This window comes from Trichosurus vulpecula, chromosome 8 (genome assembly GCF_011100635.1).
Source record: "Trichosurus vulpecula isolate mTriVul1 chromosome 8, mTriVul1.pri, whole genome shotgun sequence".
NCBI classification, from domain to species: Eukaryota; Metazoa; Chordata; class Mammalia; order Diprotodontia; family Phalangeridae; genus Trichosurus; species Trichosurus vulpecula.
Window position 1 is genome coordinate 216,965,191 of NC_050580.1, and position 20,553 is coordinate 216,985,743.

At 38.6% G+C, this 20,553-nt stretch overlaps 1 protein-coding gene across 1 annotated transcript in view; it reads left to right on the forward strand.

Annotated features, from left to right (window-relative positions):
* PRKCH (protein kinase C eta) overlaps positions 1 to 20,553 on the forward strand; it is a 285,052-nt gene that overhangs the window by 136,093 nt on the left and 128,406 nt on the right. The window contains exons 3-7 of the mRNA XM_036736401.1: positions 5,597 to 5,747; positions 10,898 to 10,932; positions 13,741 to 13,826; positions 15,886 to 16,015; positions 19,121 to 19,248. Of these exons, the coding sequence (XP_036592296.1) occupies positions 5,597 to 5,747; positions 10,898 to 10,932; positions 13,741 to 13,826; positions 15,886 to 16,015; positions 19,121 to 19,248 (530 nt within the window). The remainder of the gene's footprint in view (positions 1 to 5,596; positions 5,748 to 10,897; positions 10,933 to 13,740; positions 13,827 to 15,885; positions 16,016 to 19,120; positions 19,249 to 20,553) is intronic.

Genomic DNA, 20,553 nt, shown 5'->3' on the forward strand with positions numbered 1-20,553 from the left:
ACAATCATGGAAAATAATAGAAAAAAAGAAAGTCTTAGAAAATTTTATACTAAATTTCAAAAGTCGTTCTCTAAAGATCTGCTCCACTGCTTTATTATGGCATGGAGATGATTTAATTTTTAATGTTCTAACACGGGAGTTTTTAATAATAGCTGGCATAGTCTAACGCTTCCAGAATGTTTTACAAATATAATCTAATTTGATCCTCACAGCAACCCCCTGGAGTAGGTGCTATTATTATTATTATTTCAATTTTGCAGAAGAGGAAGCCAAGACTGAGAGACGTTTAGTGACTTGCCATATAGCTAATAAGTGTCTGAGGCTGGATTTGAACCCGAGTTTTCCAACAGTCCCTCAGGCTCACCACCTAGGAACCATCTTGGTTTCTTTACTTTCTTTCAGGCCACATATCCAAGCTGTGGCCACGGTCTGTCGATTTCACCTTGTCAGTGTCTTTCATACATTCCCTCCTTCTCTCCTCTGACACTGCCACCTCCCTGAAGCAGGCCCTCATCACCTCAAACCTGGATTTTTGCAATAGCTTGCTGGTCGGTCTGCTTGCCTGAGTCTCTCCCCACTCCAATACATTCAACCTCTAGAGTGACTTTCCTAAAGCACAGATCCCACCATGTCACACACTCCCACCCACCCACTCCCACTCAGTAGATTCCAGTGGCTCCCTTTCACCTCCGGGATCAAATGTAAAATGCTCTATTTGGCATTCAAAGCCCTTCGTAAACTCTTCATAAACTAGACCCTTATTACATTTCCAGTCTTCTTACACTTTATTCCCTGACACATGCTCTTTGATCCAGTGACGCGGGCCTCCTTGTTGTTCCACAAAGAAGACACTCCATCTCTTGGCTCCAGGTATTTTCTCTGTCTGTCCCCCATGCCTGGGTTGTTCTCCCTCCCCTGATAAGACTACTGACCTCCCTCTTCCTTTAAGTCTCAATTAAAATCCCACCTTCTACAGGAAACCTTTTCCAACCCCTCTTAATTTCAGTGCCTTCCCTCTGTTTATTTACCCTGTATATAGCTTGATATACATATATATATATGTACATATGTATATAAAATACACACATATATGTGTGTGTATGTATATGTATGTATGTTTGTATATACACACATATGGACATATACACACATAAGCAATATAAAACTATCTCCGTGTTGTCTCTCCCACTGGATTGTAATTCTTGAACACAAGGACTATCTTTTGCCTCTTTTTGCATCCCTAGCACTTAGCACAGGGCCTGGCCCATAATAGGTACAAATGTTGATTGATCGATTGATCCAAGTACAGTCACCCTCCTGTCAGTATGGGAGCCAAGAACAACACTTTGGGAGGTATCACAGTGCTCCTATTAGGTATCCAGTGGTAGGCGACTGGTGTGGGATACCTTTTCAGACAACTTTTCTGATCTTCCTTACAGAAAATCCATGTGAGAAGGGATAACAGAAAAAAAAATTACGGCAAAATGGTAGAAGATTCAGTCTCTGTTTTGCATGCAACTGCAGCAGTAGCTTTCTCCTCTCAGAAAAAAAAGGTTTCGCAATAGCTAGAACAGCCCACAGACTAATTTTGTAGGCTGGATCGCTAGTCAGCCACTGCTACCACTCAATGTCTGGCAAAGGATGGGGCTGACTGATAGTCAGTGTGGCAGCTGCCACCACTTTGACTAAATATTGCTCCAGGGACCACAAGGCCAGCTCTACGTGTGCATGTGCTCCTATCCCACAGTATATTGTTGTAGCTGTCAAAGGATCCAAAGGAATAAACAGGCATTGTGGGAGGGGGCTGGTGCTACTGCTGATTATACAACATGGGAAGCAGACATGGATGCTGCTGGTGACTCAGACTATTTTGTTCCTGTCTTACCCTTTCTCGGTGCCCTGGATGTTGGAGCTGTAGGCATGTTGCTTCAAGCACTTTATAGGGACAGATGAGAGAGGGGAGGGAACCCTTTAGGTATATCATAGATTTTAGACAGCTGGACCTAGTGTACCTCTGTGTCCCTGCCTTGGTCATTGGTGAGAGGCCGTGTAGTATAGTGGCAAGAGTTCTAGTAGGGAGACAAGGACAATTACGTTCGAATACCACTTAACCCACTTATTAGCTGTGTCCCTGGGCAAAGCAGTCAAGCTCTCTAAGCTTCATAAAAGTCCTTTATCTGTAAAATGGGAATTATCATAGCACTAACCTACAGGTTTATTTTGAAGGTCAAAGGAGACAATGTATGTAAGGAGCTTTGCAGACCTTAAAATGCAATTTAAAAACCAGCTGTTATTTTTGTTACTATCATCATAAACATCATCATCATCATCATCATCATTGTCTCATTCTCATCTTTTGGATGGCATACAAATAGAAGCCGTCCTAAGACAAGTTGCTCTCCTCTAATTGTTCTTTTATATTTAATATTCTATTTGCTATTCCACAAGTGGGTGAAATCACTGATTTTTGTAGCTAAATAAAAGTATTAGGATATAAATTCATCCTCTATAGTCTCACTAAATACACCTTTGATATAACTCTAATAACAGGCAAGATTAACAGGGAAGACATGCTGCTTATTCTGTTCCCACATGATTTTGATCTCCTTTGTTAAGTGTCTGTATTTAATCTTTTTTCCGTTGTAACTTGAAGATTGTGAGTATTTGCCATGGCAAAATGTTAAAATATTTATTGTTCTTGGAGTGGTTGAATGGGAGAAAATCTTTAGCAAATTTCTCTGATAGGGGATTGATATCTAAGACATATAAATGATTAACAGATATGTAGATAGATAAATATCTATATGTCTATAGATACAAAGATATAAGACCAAAGCCAGTCCCCAATAGAAGAGTGGTTGAAGTATATGAACAAACAGTTCTCAAAAGAATTGCAGACTCTTAACAATCACATGAAAGAATGCCCCACATCACTACTACTAAGATAAGTGTAAATCAAAACAACTCTGAGGTGTCACTTCATACATTGGAAATTCACAAAGATGACAGAACATAAGATATAGGAAGAGAAGCACAGTACTTCATTATTGGCAGAGCTATTAGTATAAGCATTTTGGAAAGCAATCTGGAATTAGGCAGACAGAGTGACTACTATGTCCAAACCCTTTGATGCAGAGATTCCACTATTAGGCTTGTATCATAAAGAGGCTATAGATAAGAGAGTCCCTATATATACACCAAGATATTTATAGCAGAACTTTTGATAGTAGCAGAGAACTGGAACTAAGTAGATGTCCATCAATTGGAGAATGGCTTAACAAATATATGAAAAGTATTGCTCTTAAGTTTTTATTCATCAGTATTCTGTCTAGGCAAGTCTGTGATAATGGGCAGTCTTGAGTACAGTTTATTGAATGATTTGGCTAGGGTGTTTTGAGGTCTGTAATATTACAGTATTGGAATTTGTTGGCTATCAGTCTATGGAAAGATTTCTCAATCTTCTGATATGTAATTCTAGTCACCAGGTCACATCCTGATAGTTATGTGGTAGGTGGCAAATTGTTAAATCTTGAAGCATAGTATTATACAGCTTTTATCACTTTTTTCATATCAAATACTCATAATATTCTATGTATAATCTACATTGATTACTAAGTTCAGGATCCTTAGGATATAGATATCTTCCATACTTTCTGGTATCAATGACCTGGTCCAGAATTGCCATCATTATTCCTTCCATTTTCATAAATAAACCACATGACAACCACATGTTTGCACGTGAGATATTATTGAGTTCATATAGCTACCACTCCTTTGAATTCTTTCTTTTTATAGTCATTTCATGGACATTTATAGTTATTTTAAAAATCTATTGGCCTATAGCTTTTATCATCGTTTGGTTTCTGTAGCTTTGTTATGGTCTCAGAATATCTATCTACATCTGTATCTATATTCTTCCTGAAGTGTTAATCTTTCTATAGCTGATATATGTGCGTGTATATACATATACATACATATATATATATACATATACAGACACACATATATACAATATTTCCTATAGCTATAAGGTGTTGGGTCCTATGCTTCATTAATATTTTATTATTTTTTGTTAGAATATTTTTAAAATCTGTTAGAGTCTATTTTACTAATCTAAATGTCTTCATTAAGACTGGTGTTGAGTCAGTGTTAATTAGTTCAGTCTGTTCTTCCTATTCAGCTTTGATTTCTCTGAATATATTCAGCCACAGCCTTTCCCTTGATATCTTTATGCTCCATACCTAGGGCATGGATTCAGTGTGACAATCTTGATGTCAAACTCAGAACCTTCAGTCTCTCCCTTTAGTCTCTCCCTTTCCTTGGTGTACATTAAGAATTTTACACTTAGCAAGTCCAGATGACATCTTCATATATCATTGGAGAGAGTCCATGAGATGACATTAATGGACATTTTTAGTGTATTTTTTTTTTCAGTGGAGCCATAAAACTTGATGTTACCTATTCAAATCAGTTGGTTTGACTCCTTTAATTCGAAAGTCATCAGTAGTTCTATTTAGGACAGGTGATGATGGATTTAAGGTTAGGCAGAATTATAATGGGCTTAAACTTTCTCTCTGAAAAAATATGATGTTTTATATGAATTGGTCTTGATAGAACTTTGTTAGTGTCATCTTTTAAGTAGAAAACGGTTTACCATATGGATGTCAGATATACTGGCATTCTTACCATATGTGGGTCTGTATTACATGCTTGTCATTCATAAAGACGTCATGGGTGCAGAATTGAGTTAGAAACATTGGGATAATCAGTAAAGACAGTGTAAAGGGTACAGTGTTTTAGGGCAGCTTATTCAATAATCCCCAGGTAGACAATTATTCTTTATATATCTATATATATATCTATATATATATAGATATATATATATACACACACACATATATGGGACTTTTTGACACCGCCCCCCCTTTCTTTTTGTTCCTAAGCCAATATTTTATTTGTAGTAAGCGTTTATAGATTCTTTTATGATACAAGCTCTGAGTGTCAGTCAGTCAATAAACCTTGTATAAATTACATAAATGTGTAATTAAACTATATTTGGAGAGATCATTGGCATTTTCATCTTTGGTAATAGATACTTTCTGTTAAGAAAGGGGAGATCAGGCTTACCTCTGAGAGGAAGCTGGTAAAGTGCCTTGTTAATTATTAATGCACCACTGTGAGGCATTTGAGGCAATAATAATGGATCTTATCTGGCCTGACCACTTTTTAGGTTTGTAGAGAAGCTACGATTTCAGCCACCTCCTTTGGCACAACTAATCTGTCACTATTATTGGTGTTTTTAGTGCTGTTCTTATATTTATTAGTGTGGCTCGTGATATTCTGCTTTGAAAATCAACAGCAAACAACAAATTTTGTTAAATTGTGACTATCACAAATGATAAGTGCCATTATGGAGATATAGCTACAGAGCCACAAACATGAATCTTTACAGTACAGTAACAAAAGAAGCACTCTGTGTTTTTTTTAAATCTTAAAGAATGACAAATGCATTTTATATATTCGAAATAGTTTATTTATAGTTCATATGCAGCTTTGCAAATTCGTTACATATTTCTTTTCCTCTTTCATCTTACAGCAACTCTCCAGAGAGACAGAATCTTCAAGCATTTTACTCGGAAGCGCCAAAGAGCTATGCGAAGACGAGTTCATCAAATTAATGGGCATAAGTTTATGGCAACATATCTGAGACAACCTACCTACTGTTCACATTGCAAGGAGTTCATATGGTATGATTCCTCCATTTCCTCCTCTGTACCTTTTTCCTTATCAGTTATGATTTTATAGAACCAGCTCTATATTCTGCTTAATTGTGTTATACAAGGATAGAATGGTTAATTTAGGGGTTTTTTTGGTGACCTGGAAATTTCATTTTAGTCAATAGTGTCAAACTGTTGTACTCTCAAACCTTTTACCAGAGCTGCAAACAAGTATCAAAACTCCCCGATGGAAGTCTCTTCCCTTCGCTTTGCTCTTCCCTCTTCCTCCCTTTTCCTTTCCTCCTTCCCTCTCTTGTTCCCTTGCTGACTTCCTTCCTCCTTCTTCCCTCCTCCCTCCCTCCCTCCCTTTTTCCCTTCTTTCCCTCCTTTCTTCCTTCCTTCCTTCCTTCCTTCCTTCCTTCCTTCCTTCCTTCCTTCCGTTCTTCCTTCCTTCGTCTCTTGACTGGCTGGAAGTACAGCCAGTATTGATTGGCATGGAAGCTTTGACCTGCTTGGTTTTTCTGACCTGGGTTTGTTGACCCCTTCTTAGGCAGCCTAGTCACCCTAGGCTTCCAGGGTCTCGTTCTATTGGTACTAGATTTATTGTGGATACCTGTTTGGCTTTAGCCCAGAAGGGTACTGAAGGTAGCTTGAACTGGCTCCTGAGAGCCAATTGTTAAATTTTCAATGTGAGAGCATTTATACCTTGGAAATTTATAAATGTCACATATCATGGCTTGGTTAATTGTTTTGTTGATTGTTTAAAAAAAACTTAAGAAAATGATGAAGAAAATGTTAAAGAAGATAAGACATTAAAGTACAGTGCTCCTACATTTTTTTCTTTTGGAGAAAGTTGTTAACATTTACCAATACACCCCTGCTTCCTACTGCAGCTCAGAACTCCTGAGCTCAAGTCATCCCCCAGCCTTATCCTACCCAGCAACAGGAATTACAGGGGTGTGTTTCATGTATTCTTATTTCTCTTTGCTTTCTCTGCCTAAGATGCCATAAAATGGATAGGAAGCAAGTGGTCAGAAGTTAAAGAGGAAAAGGAGTGAAGGGTCTAGATTATCTCCAAGTTGGATGAGCAGATCCTGAGAAATTATGAGTTGACAATTTCCTAATGTGGATTTGTAGGCATATATTGAATTTTGTGAGCAATTCTTCATTAATATAGTAGGCACAGAGAATTATGGCTGGTTTGTTTTTTTTTTTTTACTTCATACCGTGATAAGAGCCAGCAATACCTGGGCCCAAGTCTCATCTCTGACAGGTACTGCTAGCTTTGTGACCCTGGGAACATTGCTTAACCTCTTGACACAATTTTAAGACAATTAAGTTGTAGAGGAGCTTCAGTGATCTATATAACTTAACCTCTGTCAACAATCATACCCTAATCTCTAGTTTTGGTATCTCTGTCAAGAGGTAAAAATTGTGAATTATCTCCAGGAAGCGTTCACTACACATCACAGCTCAAGGGTGTTTAGAAAGCAAGTCTGCCTCGTAAATCACTTGAGCTCACAGAATTCTCTTTTAGTGAGCTACTGCATTATAAGAAAACAGGAATAGAAAGTGTTATGAGACAGAGAGAGAGAGAGAATGAATATATAGATCTCTTCGCTCATATATGTGTTATTGCAAAAGATGATTTAGGTCATTGCCTAAAGTAAGTAGGAATAGTTAGGAAGTTCATCAGAGTCCTATTTAAATGCTTCTTCCCAAATCTCATGGTTTAATAATAGCAATAGTAGCTAACAATTATATAAGATTTATAAAGCACTTTACATATGTTTGGGGCAGCTGGGTGGTTGCAGTGGATAGCGCACTGGGCCTGGAGTCAGGAAGACCCAAATTCAAATCAGGTCTCAGACACTTATTAGCTGTGTGACCCTGGGCAAGTCACTTAACCCTGTTTGCCTCAGTTTTCTCAGCTGTAAAATGAACTATGGAAGGAAATGGAAAACAGCTTCAGTATCTTTGCCAAGAAAACCCCAAATGGGGTCACAAAGAGGTGGACATGAACGAAACAGTTGAATAGCAACAATTACATACATTATCTCATTTGGTCCTCACCACAGCCCTGGGAGGGTGGGTGGTGTTATTCTCCCCGTTTTATATATGAGAAAATGGAGGCTCACGGGGGTTAAGCGCCTCGCCTGTGACCACACAGCTATTAAGGGTTTGATAGGATTTGAAATAAGATCTGTCGCTCTCTTCTCTCTGTCCCCCTAGCTGGCACATTTTAAAGTCAGCATGTATCCAGTCATTAGTGCCAGTGAGAAAATTATAACCTGTTTTAATTTTTACAGGTATGCTTGCCTTAAAACTTTGGGGACAGTGATTGGTTGGGTCAAATCAGCATCTTCACACATTAACATTAGTAATGAGTATAGTACAGCGTAGGACCTGAATGAGAGCTGTTCAGTCATTCAGTTCTGTTCTACTCTTTGTGATCCTGTGGACCATACTGTCCACGAGTTTTCTTGGCAAAGATACTAGAGGAGTTTGCCATTTCGTTCTCCAGAGTAATCAGTTAAGGCTAACAGTGACTTGCCCAAGGTCATATAGCTAGTAAATGTCTAGGGCTGGATTTGAACTCAAGCTTCCCTGTCTCCAGGCCTAGCACTCTATCCACTGAGCCATCTAGCTATCCCCTACATTGAGGTACGAATGCATAATACTATCACTGGACCCAGAGCCAAGAGAGTTTTGGATTCAAATTCTGCTTCTGGCCAGCTTTTTGACCATGATCAAGTCAGTTACCCTTTCAGCCTTCAGTTTCCTCATGTGTAAAATGGTGTTAATAATACCTATGCCACAGCGTTGTGAGGCTCAGATGAGCTCCGGTGTACCGAGAGGAGACATCTATAAAAGGCTTTACCGTTCACAAAGTCCTTTGCGGTCGATATCTCATTTGATCCCCACAAGTCTTATTCTCTCCATTTTAAAGATGAGAAATGAGGAAAGATGTCCAGCAAGATTAAACAGTTTGGACAAGGTCACACAGCTCGAAAGTGACGGGATTGAGCCCAGGTCATCTGCTCTCTGCTCCCACCCTTACACTCTGCCGCCTCTCAATTTGAGTACATACAACACTGCTAAATTTGCTAATTGCTTTTCCTTCAGAGGAACATTATCCACCAATCAGATTTTATTATTTTTCAGTTCAACAAACATTTGTAAAGTACCCATCATGGCGCCATGGACAGCATCCTGCATCTGGAGGCAGAGGCCCAAGAATCCTGTCTCTGCCTCTTAACTCCCTCTGTGATTTGGGGCAAGGGTCTTAATTTCTCTGGGCCTTAGTCTTCTCGTCTATAAAATGAGGATGTTGGAACAGACGACCTTCAGGGCACCTTCTGGATCTAATCCTGTGATCCAGCGAGGACTGAGGATCCAAAGGCAAAAACAAGAGGGTCCCTAACCTTGAAGGACTTGTGTTCTACTGGGGGAGTGTTCCACATGGTAAAAGTCATGAGGGCTAACTAGTATCACTGTCACATATTAAACACCTGCCACTTACTAGCTTCATGACTTGGGACCAGTCACTTAACCTGGCTGAAACACAGTTACCTCATTATTTCTCCTCTAAGGTGGTATCACCTCTACTTACCTCATAACATTGTTGTGAGGAATGCTCTTAGTAAATTATAATCACCATACAAATGTGGGCTATTATGTATGTATGCATCTTTGTGTGTGCATATATACATATATGTGTGCTTATTTGCATGTACAAAAAAAAACACACAAGTGTATACACAGTGTCCCAAAAGTCTTAGTTCAGTTTTAAGCTTTAGTTCTAGCTATGGTCCCTTGCCTCTGCATCTTTATTTTTTCCCTAAGACCAAGCTTGGTTGTTACTACATTCAGTTTAGTGGCTTCTTGTTGCTATTTTTTCCATTTGGTTCTGCTTACTTCACTATGCATCAGTTCATATGTCTTCCCATATTTCTCTGAATTCTTCATATTCATCATTTTCTTATAGCACGATCATATATTATTACATTTGTCTACTGTATTTTTAAATGGGTGTTTAGACTTTAGCTTTAGCTTAAAACTGCACTAAGACTTTTGAGACGTGTGTGTGTGTGTGTATATATTAGCAAAATATATAAATAGAAAATAACTACCAAATCATGTAGATCTTTTCTTAGTTCTACAAGAGAAAAAAAAAAACATTTATGTCTCTTTAGCTCTACTCTGCCTTACTTACTTTCTTATTCATAGCCTCACTCCTTACTTCTGAGGAGGCATCTAAATTGGAGAGTCAACAAACCAGCAAATCCTAGTCACTTCTCTGCAACTTGTATAAAAATTCATATTTAATTTTAAATTTGCTGTTATAGTCTCCATCACAATTAACCCAGATCCTTAGAACACAGTGCTAATGAGGACAGTCACGGCTTTCATCCCTATGAATGAAACTTTCATGGCCACAGACTACACCCTTAATCATGGGCAACAGCTGTCTTGTGAATCCAGGCTAGTGGTCACATGCTCCCGGGGGAGCTGGGTATAAGTGGGTCAGCTTGAATATATCGACACTACAGGAAAAAACAATGAAACTTCACTGGTGGTAGAGATAAATAGTAAGTATTCCATATGATCATTTACTAATAGGAAATAAAAGATTTTCCTAAAGTTTCTCTTTCTAGACATATGTACAGGCATATTTACATACATATGTATATACACATGCACACATACACATACACTTATGTGAGTCCTAGCCTAAGAAATAAAAGTTGAAGCTGTGGGTGGCTAAGTTCTGCTTTTTCCCTCTGAAGGCCTTGATAGTGTAGTGTCGTGAGGGAAAGAAGCTGCCTCTCCTTACTATAGGAGAAAGCAAGAAAGAATATGAAAGAGCAAATGGATGCACGCCTAGATGGTACTGTATTTTTGTGAGAATTGTAGCTTTGGGATTTATAGGGGTATATTTGCAATGTGATTACCAAAATTCATTATGGTAGTTAAATTATCTTCTCCATTAGGTCTTAGCCTCTTGGTAATAGGGTTTCAAATACTAACTCAGGAATCACGTAGTTGTGGCTGTTGCCATAGAATTATGAATCTTTGTAAATAATCAGAAAACAGAATTTAGGTTTGCTTTTAATTATTCTAGTTACGTGATGATTGCTGTTGACATTTCTTCTTTTTCTTTTTTTTGTTTTGAACAGGGGATTGTTTGGGAAACAAGGATATCAGTGCCAAGGTAAGGGAATGTCATAAAAAGACTGCTAGAGAAAAAAATATATATTTAAAGATCTGCGTTTTCAATGGCGAATAAAACATTATATCTCAAATTAGGACAGAAATATTTCTTATGTCCTAAAATTTGGTTAGCCCTTCCTCTTCTTAATCTCTTTAATCCTTAATTTCCTCATCTGGAAAATAAATGTATTGGAACAGATGGTCTTTTGAATTTTTTAGCTTCTGTTAAGGTCCGGCAAAGATTCTAAGATTCTGCTTTCCTCAATTCATTTTTATATTTTTTTAGATAGCAATTGAAAGGGAAATTTCACTCTTGGAGGATCATGAACCAGGATAGCTATCATTATACAATTCAGAACTTTAGTATGGTTTTTATTTTTTTCTGAATTTGATGAGGAAGAGGAGGGGAGAGAGAGAGAGAGAGAGAGAGAGAGAGAGAGAGAGAGAGAATACAAAGTAGAACAGAAAAGAGGATTATATGTGATGCCACAAATCATTATTAGGTGTAGCTTGCTTTTAAGAAAATTATATGATAAATAATGAATTCAGAATGTTACTTTCAAAGCTGTTCTACTTCTTTCTCTCAGTCTCACTGAACTTCCTTCTTTCTCTTCTGTGCATTTTTAAAGATGCTTCAACAACCTACTTTCTCTTCTCTCTCTCTCTCTCTCTCTCTCTCTCTCTCTCTTTCTCTCTCTCTCTCTCTCTCTCTCTGTCTCTGTCTCTGTCTCTCTCCACCCCCCTATCTCCCTCCCTCCCTTTCCCTCTCCTCTCTTTTCTTCTTTTCTTTCTCTCTTCTCTCCTCTTCCTTCTCCCTCTCCCCCACTCCTCCTCCTTCTCATTAAATTCAGAAAAAATAAAAACCATAATAAAATTCTGAACTTTACAATGATAGGTATTATTCAATTGGTTATATTATAGACATCAGAGTTCTTTTTTCTTTTACTTAATTCTTTTTTTAAAAAGCTACTACAAACCACTGTCAATATAACAATATACTTCTATCTCAAAGATAAATTTTGGCTTTTAGTGGCCTTGTTGCTAGTGGTAATACTAATAGAAGGACCACAAATATAGTGGTATACTGTATACAGGAACCAGGTGGTGTAGTAGATAGAGTGCCAGGCCTAGAATCAGGAAGACTCATCTTCTTGAGTTCAGATCTGACCTCAGATACTTACTAGCTGTGTGACCCTGGGCAAGTCATTCAACCTTGTTTGCTTCAGTTTCCTCATTTGCAAAATGAGTTGGAGAAGGAAATAGCAAACAACTTCAGTATCTTTGCCAAGAAAACCACAAATCTGGTTATGGAGAATCAGATATAACTGAGCAGTGACAGCACCAATAGTATACAGGGACAGGAAGTATAAGCACATTTTCAAGCCAGTGTTCTAAAAAATTAAGAAAGATGTGAGATAATTTCAAGATGAAGATAGTGAGTTTTTATATGGATTCATATAATTATTGTGCTAAGATCCAAACTAATTAGCAACAGTTAAGAAAAGGTACTGTGAATGACATGAGGCCCCCTAATTAGTTTTGTTATATCATTCTGAGTTGGCTAGAGCTACAGTTAGGTAAGATTTTTCTAACAGTATAAAGGATAGATTGGAGTAGGGAATGAAGGCAGGCGAGACTGGTTTGGGGGCTATGTTCCAGGGGAGGGGTAAGAAGGCCCTTCCAATACAACTAGTGTAATAACAGTGGGGATAGAAAGGAAACACTCTTATAGATATGATCTTATAGGCAAAATACCTAGAGCGGGGGTCAGGAACCTATGGCCTCAAGGCCACACATGGTACACTCGAGGACCTAGAGGGCCACGCGTGGCCTCAAGGTTGCAGGTTCCCCACCTCTGATCTAGGTGAATTCCTTTTATTTTAGGAAAGAAGTCATTGATTTTTTTATATCACCTTTATTTCCAAATTTACTCCTTCCTTTTCCCCCTCTCCCAGTGCACCACCTCTTGTAACGGAATAAAAAAAAAAAGAAAGAAAGCAGTTGAACAAAACTAATTAACATTTAACAAAGTCTAATAGTACATGTAATGGTTCCTTACCTTTATTCCCTCACCTTTGCAATGAAGGGATGAGCATTTTCTCATTTTTTTTCCTAGGACCAAACTGGGTCATTATAATGTTCGATTTAATGTTTTGCTGTTGTTTTTTCCATTTGGTTCTGCTTACTTTACTATGTATCTGTTCATATAATTCTCACATTTCTCTGAATTCTTCATAGTCATCATTTCTTATAGCACAGTCATGTGCTCTTACATCTGCCTACCACAACCTGTCCAGCCATTTCCCAGTCAATGGGCAGCTACTTTGTTTTTAGCTCTTAGCTATCACAGAAAGTGCTGCTATGAATATTTTGGAATCCATGAGTGTTTTTCTGTCTTTGACCTTTTTGGGGTAGAGAGGAGGAGATTTTCAGGATGTACTAGAGCCAGACAAGAGAGCTGATTGTTAAATTTTCAGTGGGAGCACTTACGCCTTGGAAATCAGCAAAGGCTAATATATTGATATGTTGTTTTGTTGATTTCTCGAATTAATAAATTAATGGGCAAACTGTTAATAATGCAAATTAAATTTAAAAGTGTGCTATTCACACATTTTTTGGAGAGACCCAGTTGTTAGACATTTACCAGCGCCACACTAAGTAAATATTTGGAGATGGGCTAATAATTGATTTTTCATTCTGTTATCTTGGCATTGTTTAGACATAGCATTTACTTACTCAGTTACTACTACGTTTTAAGTTGTGCATTTTTGTAATGAATAATTTGTTTTTGTTTTTTAAAATTTCATAGTCTGCACCTGTGTTGTTCATAAGCGCTGCCATCACCTGATAGTTACTGCCTGTACTTGCCAAAATATAAATAAAGTCGATGCAAAGGTAAGGAGAAAAGTCTCTCATCCAAGATTTATGGTAACTATGCATTCAAATTTACTTTCCTTGTATGTTATTACACAGTTATTCTTTCAGTATTGGCATTTACTTGGCTCTGCTTAAGATAATTAAATCCATTATTTGTTGGTCTTGGGCAACTAAGTGGTTCAGTGGATAGAGTGCTGGGCCTAGAGTCAGGAAGACCAGAGTTTAAATCCAGCCTCAGACACATACTAACTGTGTGACCCTGGGCAAGTCACTTAATCCTGTTTGCCTCAGTTTCCTCATTTGTAGAATGAGCTGGAGAAGGAAATGGCAAACCACTCCAGTATGTTTGCCAAGGAAACCCCAAACAAGGTCATGAAGAGTTGGATACAACTGAAACGTCTAAACAACAACAATTTGTCTCTGTGGATTGTCCTTACCTCAGACTTATCTTCCATCCAAATTTATTACTAGAGTTCTGGAAGAATGTTGCTGAGATGATCTGTATCATAAAATCTTTATTTTGTTCTAGTCACCAAATTTTAGTGGTAATAGCTCAGACTCTGATGAAAAATGCAAAGTCACTGTGGCCTAGTGCAAATGCCAGAAGAACTTTATTTGAATCTTGGATCCTTCCTTAACTATTTGACCTTGTGAGAATTCACTTAATGCCCTTGGGCCTCAGTTTCTTTATTTGTAAAATGAAGTTCAACGACATTCCAATTCTAACATTTTATGATTCACTCATTATTTCCTCTTGACTGTTGTTTCACTAGGACAAACATAGTTTGTTAAATCTAGAAGAGGTGAACAGACGGAGGGGTTACTGATATTTGACAATTCAAATGATTTTGTTAGGAAGTATAATTCTGTGGTGCTTAACAACTTTTGTGTTATACACAGATAAGAACCGAATACTATAATTAGACATATGAACCAGAGTTTAAAGGAAGAAATTTAAAAGTTCAAGGGGAATATAAACAATTAAGTTTAAATTTTACCATCTCTGAGTAGGTTATCATTACCCCCAAATCGGATCATAGTGCTTATTTTTAGTTTTATTTTACCCTGGGGACAGTTTTTTTGGACCATGTCAGCTGGGGTTTTCCTTTCAGTTTGCTAAAACTCTCAATGTCAGGCAAAAACCCAAACAAAGCAACAAAATAAGATGGAAATGTTAGTACAGCTTTAGGATAAATTCATTTTATGACAGTAAAGAAAAGGCATTGCCATCTGCTTTGTGGCTACATCCTAAGGTCCTGGGACCTTTCTGTCTGACTTGCAGCTGAAACCTTCCTTATGTGTTGTCTCTCTCAGTCATTAGATTGTGAGCTCCTTGAGGGCAGGGGCTGCCATTTTTATGTTGACTTCACCAGTATATTACATACAGTAAACACTTAATATTTGCTTTCCTCATTCCATTTTCTGGAATATATGCCCCAGATACCATTTATTGCTGTGATATTGTTTTTTTGAAGAAGATGTGTGATAGCAAGCCTCTTTGAACTCCCAGAAGAGTCATTTCTACCCCCTGGGGCTCAGTTATCTAATTTGTAACATAAAGCCCCTTGGAATTCTGCTAAATACTTTTCCTGAAGAAGACTATAGGAAGAAATTTTAATTCTGAAGCAAAATACTCAGAGGTTAGGGGAGATGAGAAGAAAAGGGTCAAATTGTACCTGGAAAAAAGAAACCACACAGTTACTTCACAGTTAAGCCAATGAGTAGAATGGAGATATAGAGAGTACCACTATGTAAATCACAAGGATCTGTTATGTCCGGGTGGCATTGTCATAACTGATATGCAAGAGGGCAGGGAATAGCCTGTTATTTTTTTTTTGTTTTGTTTTTTTTTGCTTTTTGGCAGGGCAATTGGGGTTAAGTGACTTGCCCAAGGTCACACAGCTAGTACATGTGTCAAGTGTCTGAGGCCGGATTTGAACTCAGGTCCTCCTGACTCCAGGGCCGGTGCTCTACTCACTGCGCCACCTAGCTGCCCCAGCCTGTTATTTTTTAAACAAATGTTCACTTTAATGTTTAGCGAAATCACATCTCCTGTTGTGTCTTTTATTTCTTGCAGAATTCTGAACAGAGATTTGGAATCAACATTCCCCACAAATTCAGTGTTCACAACTACAAAGTGCCCACCTTCTGCGATCACTGTGGCTCCTTGCTTTGGGGAATAATGAGACAAGGACTGCAGTGTAAAAGTGAGAGATGTTATTTACATTTTTTTTTTATCATTTCAAGCTATGAGCTCTTGGGATTGCAAAGAAATCCAAGCTTGGCTCTCATGATTAGTTTTAGATATTGTGCAAAACTAAGAACTTTTTAGTGGGCCTTGTATTCATATCAACTGGTATTGATTATGGCGTACCAGCCATGTTTATAATATGTCTTAATAACATCTGGAAAATGCAAAATTGTATTGAAGAAATAACCTTAAGACATTAAGTCAAATGTTGGAAAAGATTTTAATGAGTTATTTGGAGGAGAGTAATAGCTGGTGGTAGTTGGGAGTAAGAGCACATTAATAGATGGGAGAGAAACTTGGGTATTGCATAGACTTATAGAGAATAGTAGGTTAATAGCTGTAGTTGCTATCACCAGGGATAGACAGGAATGAATTTGAAGAAAAAATAGGTCAGTGTTTTGGGTGGGGTTTCTTTGTAAATGTTTTGTTTTTCAAAGATTGAGTCTCCCCCTCTCACCCAGACTGGAAGTATAGTGGTCACTTATAGGTGATTCCACCACTGCCGTTAGGAGCTCTAAACTGCTCAGTTGTTGAACTGAGCTTCTGAAGAATGGGGTAGGCAGAGCCATGTGGTAACCCAGCATATTTCCTTTCCTATGCTTGCTAACCCACAATTGTATTGTGTCCATATCACTCTCTCCCTCTCTCTCTCTCTCTCCCTCTCCCCCGTCTCTCCCCCGCCTCTCTCCCTCTCCCTCTCTCTCCCTCTCCCCCGTCTCTCCCCTCCCCTCTCTCCCTCTCCCTCTCTCTCTCTCCCTCTCCCCCATCTCTCCCCCCTCCTCTCTCTTTCTCTCTCTCTCTCCCCCCCTGCCTCCCCCTCCCCCTCCCCATCCCCCTCTCTCTCTCCCTCTCCTTCTCCTTCTTCATTCCTTCCTTCCTTCCTTCCTTCCTTCCTTCCTTCCTTCCTTCCTTCCTCCCTTCCTCCCTTCCTCTCCCCTGCCCTCAAGCATCTTATGTACTCTGGCTATGTTTGGTTCCCACTGTTTGTACTAATACAGGACTTTGACCATGTCCTTCCTCAGCTGTATATTTGTAAGGGAAATTGCTCTGAGGCAGCCCTAGTCCTCTAGGGGCAAATGGGAGAGCTCCTACTGCTATAATAGGTTAGGAAAATTTGAGAGCCCTTTCTGTAAAAAGGGTTTTAGTAAGGTGGGAGCAGAGCCATCGTGCTCTGTCAGATGGGTGATACAGCTTTTCCACAGCCAGTAATTTAGGGGTTGTTTGTCATGAGTAATCACCCATAAAGAGTTGCCTTTACAGTTTGACAGGCATGGAATGTACCAACCTATCTTAATCTACTTAAGGACAAAGCTGAAAAATCAGTAATAATAATAATAATAACTCACATTTACGTGGCACCTACTGTGCACCAGACACTGTGCTGAAGACTTTACCAATCCTATTTTATTTTCACAATAACCCTCCAAGGTAGGTGCTATTATTATCTTCACTTTACAGTTGAGGAAACTTAGGCAAATAGAGGTAAAATGATGTACCCAGGGTTACATAGCTAGTAAGTGTCTGAATTAAGATTGGAACTCAGGTCTTCTGACTCCAGGCCCAGCATTCTATGCGCTGTACCACCCTCACTGCCTGTGAATCCATGAGTAAGAGGCAAAGGAAAGAGGGCAGAAAGTAGAGATCTTAATGAGGTTAGGAATTGTTAAACTGCCTAGATTTTTTTAAATGAGAAGAGAGCTAAAAAAAGAAAGGCAGAAAATCTTCCTTCTCAGAAGGACTGCAGAGGTCATCTAGTCTACCACTAAGTGGCTCATTTTTTAAAAAGAACTTTCCAGCCTACTAGGACACCATTTAATAATTTCTTCCTGTACTACACAATATGGCAACCTTAGCCTATTGGAAACCTCAGCTAGCTGTTGCACCAAGCTAAGCTCTCTATCTGTGATCCTCTGAGTCTCCATTTACCAGACAGCCTAAGATGAGAAGTGAAACACTTTTATTGGTAACATTGCATCTATTATCGCTTTGCTACCTTTTTTGGCTCTTAGATTATTTTAACTTTGCATGAAACTAGAACAAAACAGCGCTGACCTTAAAAAAGAAAAGACGTTTAGGGGAAAAAAAACCCCTTGATTATTTCTGTGGAACAGTATGGAACCACAGCCTGAGAACCACAACCCCACAGGATGCCCTGACTATTGTATAGCGCGTCTTTCTAGCCTCAACAATACTCAGAAACAGCAGGTATCGTTATTCAGAGGTTTGCTGCCAGAGATGTTTCCACTGTGTCCATTCAGCATGATATTAGGCCTTTTATTTCACTGACGAGAGAAATAGAGTTAGTTAACATGGTTCCGTTTCTTTTTATTTAATTGACCTAAAATTATTTCATGCTGTGAACTTTTAGGTCTTTATTTCAGAGTCACAGAGAGGCTGACAACAACAGCAATAGCTAGCATTTATATAGTGCCTACTATGTGCCAAAGGACTGTACTAAGCATTTTATGATCATCTCATTTAGTGGAAAGAGAGTTAGGAAGGTGTGGGCTCAAGTGTAGCCTCTCACACATACTAGCTGGGTGAAAACAGGGAAGAAAACTAATATCTCAGTGTCCCAGGCAACTTTCTAAGATGCTAAGTTCCAGATGAGTTACTGATCTGCATTGGTAGAGGGAGTTTCCACAATGGGAGTTACCCATAGATCTTCATCCCCTGTCCCCAACAAAATTTTTTTGAGCCAAAAGGATCACTGTGATGTGTGTATATAATATATATATATATATAATATAAATATAAATTAGTATGACATATATAAATATATATCATGTAGTTTGGGTAAATATGTGACATCATTATCACAGAGAAAAATAGCTATATTAAATGTATTATTATGCAATGCTCTTAATGTTCTCTCTCTGTTCAGAACACCTAAGTGGCATTAAGGTGACCCTAATAACAGTTCTAGTTTCTTCCAGGAGGATATATCTATTACAGGATATGTGGACCCTATCTCAGTCCATTAGACCAAGAAAGCTGTTTCTCAGACATACACATTCTCTTTTTTTAAAAATAAACATGGATCTTGTTCTTCTTTCCACAGTCTGTAAAATGAATGTACATAAAAGATGCCAAGCCAACGTGGCGCCTAACTGTGGGGTGAATGCAGTGGAGTTAGCAAAGACCTTGGCAGGAATGGGCCTTCAGCCCGGAAATATTTCTCCAGCTTCGGTGAGATTTTGCTTTCTTTCATGTGTTACCTTTATGGGCTGTATAAATGTGGGAAGCATGAGTCGGAGTCCTTGTCTCTTAAAAGCTTACTCTTCTCATTCAAAGCTGACCTGGGCAGATGCAGTGGATTTATTGCTTTCTTTTAAGAGCATTTCACTCTGTAAACAAACTTCTTACCATTAGTCAGGGATTGGTCTGTCTGCCTAGTTGTATTAATTTGCAGTTAAAGCATGTACTAATAGTGCCTTATGGATCTAGAAATAAAGAGAAGAATCAATCAGGGTGTAGTTGAAATGGCATCAAGCTCGGCACTGGGAGGAGTTTTAGGCTCCGTGCTATCCTTGACTTGCTGTGTGACCTTGGGGAAATCTTTTTACCTTTCTGGGCCTCAGTTTCATTATCTGGACACTGATGGCTTAGATGATCTCTTAGGTCTGTGATATCTTTAAAGTTCTTTGATTCATGCCACATGGAGCTTTTTTGTTTTCTTTTTTGGTGGGGGCAGGCAGTTTGGATTAGGTGACTTGGGGGAGCTTTTTTCAATATGTCAGTGAGGACTTGCTATGGGGCAGGGGAGGGGGTCTTACTGTGGAAAGAAGTGAGTATTAATTAAGCGCCTACTATGAGCAAGGCACCGTGTCAAGCACTTCATAAATATTATTTCATTTGATCCTCACAACAACCCTGGGAGGTAAGTGGGATTATGATTCCCATTTACATTTGAGGAAACTGAGGCAAACAGAGGTTAAGTGACTTTGTCCAAGCACCCACAGCTAAGTGTCTGAATCCAAATTTAAACTCAGATCTTTTTGACTCCAGGCCCAGAGATCTATCTACTGCGCCACCTAGCTGCCTCTGAAGAAAAGCCAAATTCTATCATTACAATTTGGCTGTGATCTATCATTACAATTTACTCTGTGTTATCTTGGGCAGCCATAACAACAAAAGCAACCACAGCTAGCTTTTATATAGCACTTTAAGGTTTACAAAAAGTTTTTTGTGTTTTACATATACTTTCTGATTTGTTATCCTCATGTTATATGTATGTATGCATATATACATATCAGAGTTTATAACCTATCCTCTGATAGGTTATCCTCATAACAATTCTGTGAGGTAAGTACTATTATTATTAACCCCACTTTATAGATAGGGAAACTAAGGTTCACAGAGGGCGAAGTGATTTGCCCATGGTTACATGGCTAGTATGTGTCTAAGGCAGCATTGGAACCCAAGTCTTCCAGACTCCCAGACCAGTGGTCTATCTATTGTACCATCTAGCAGCACTGGGCAAGGGCCCTTCTG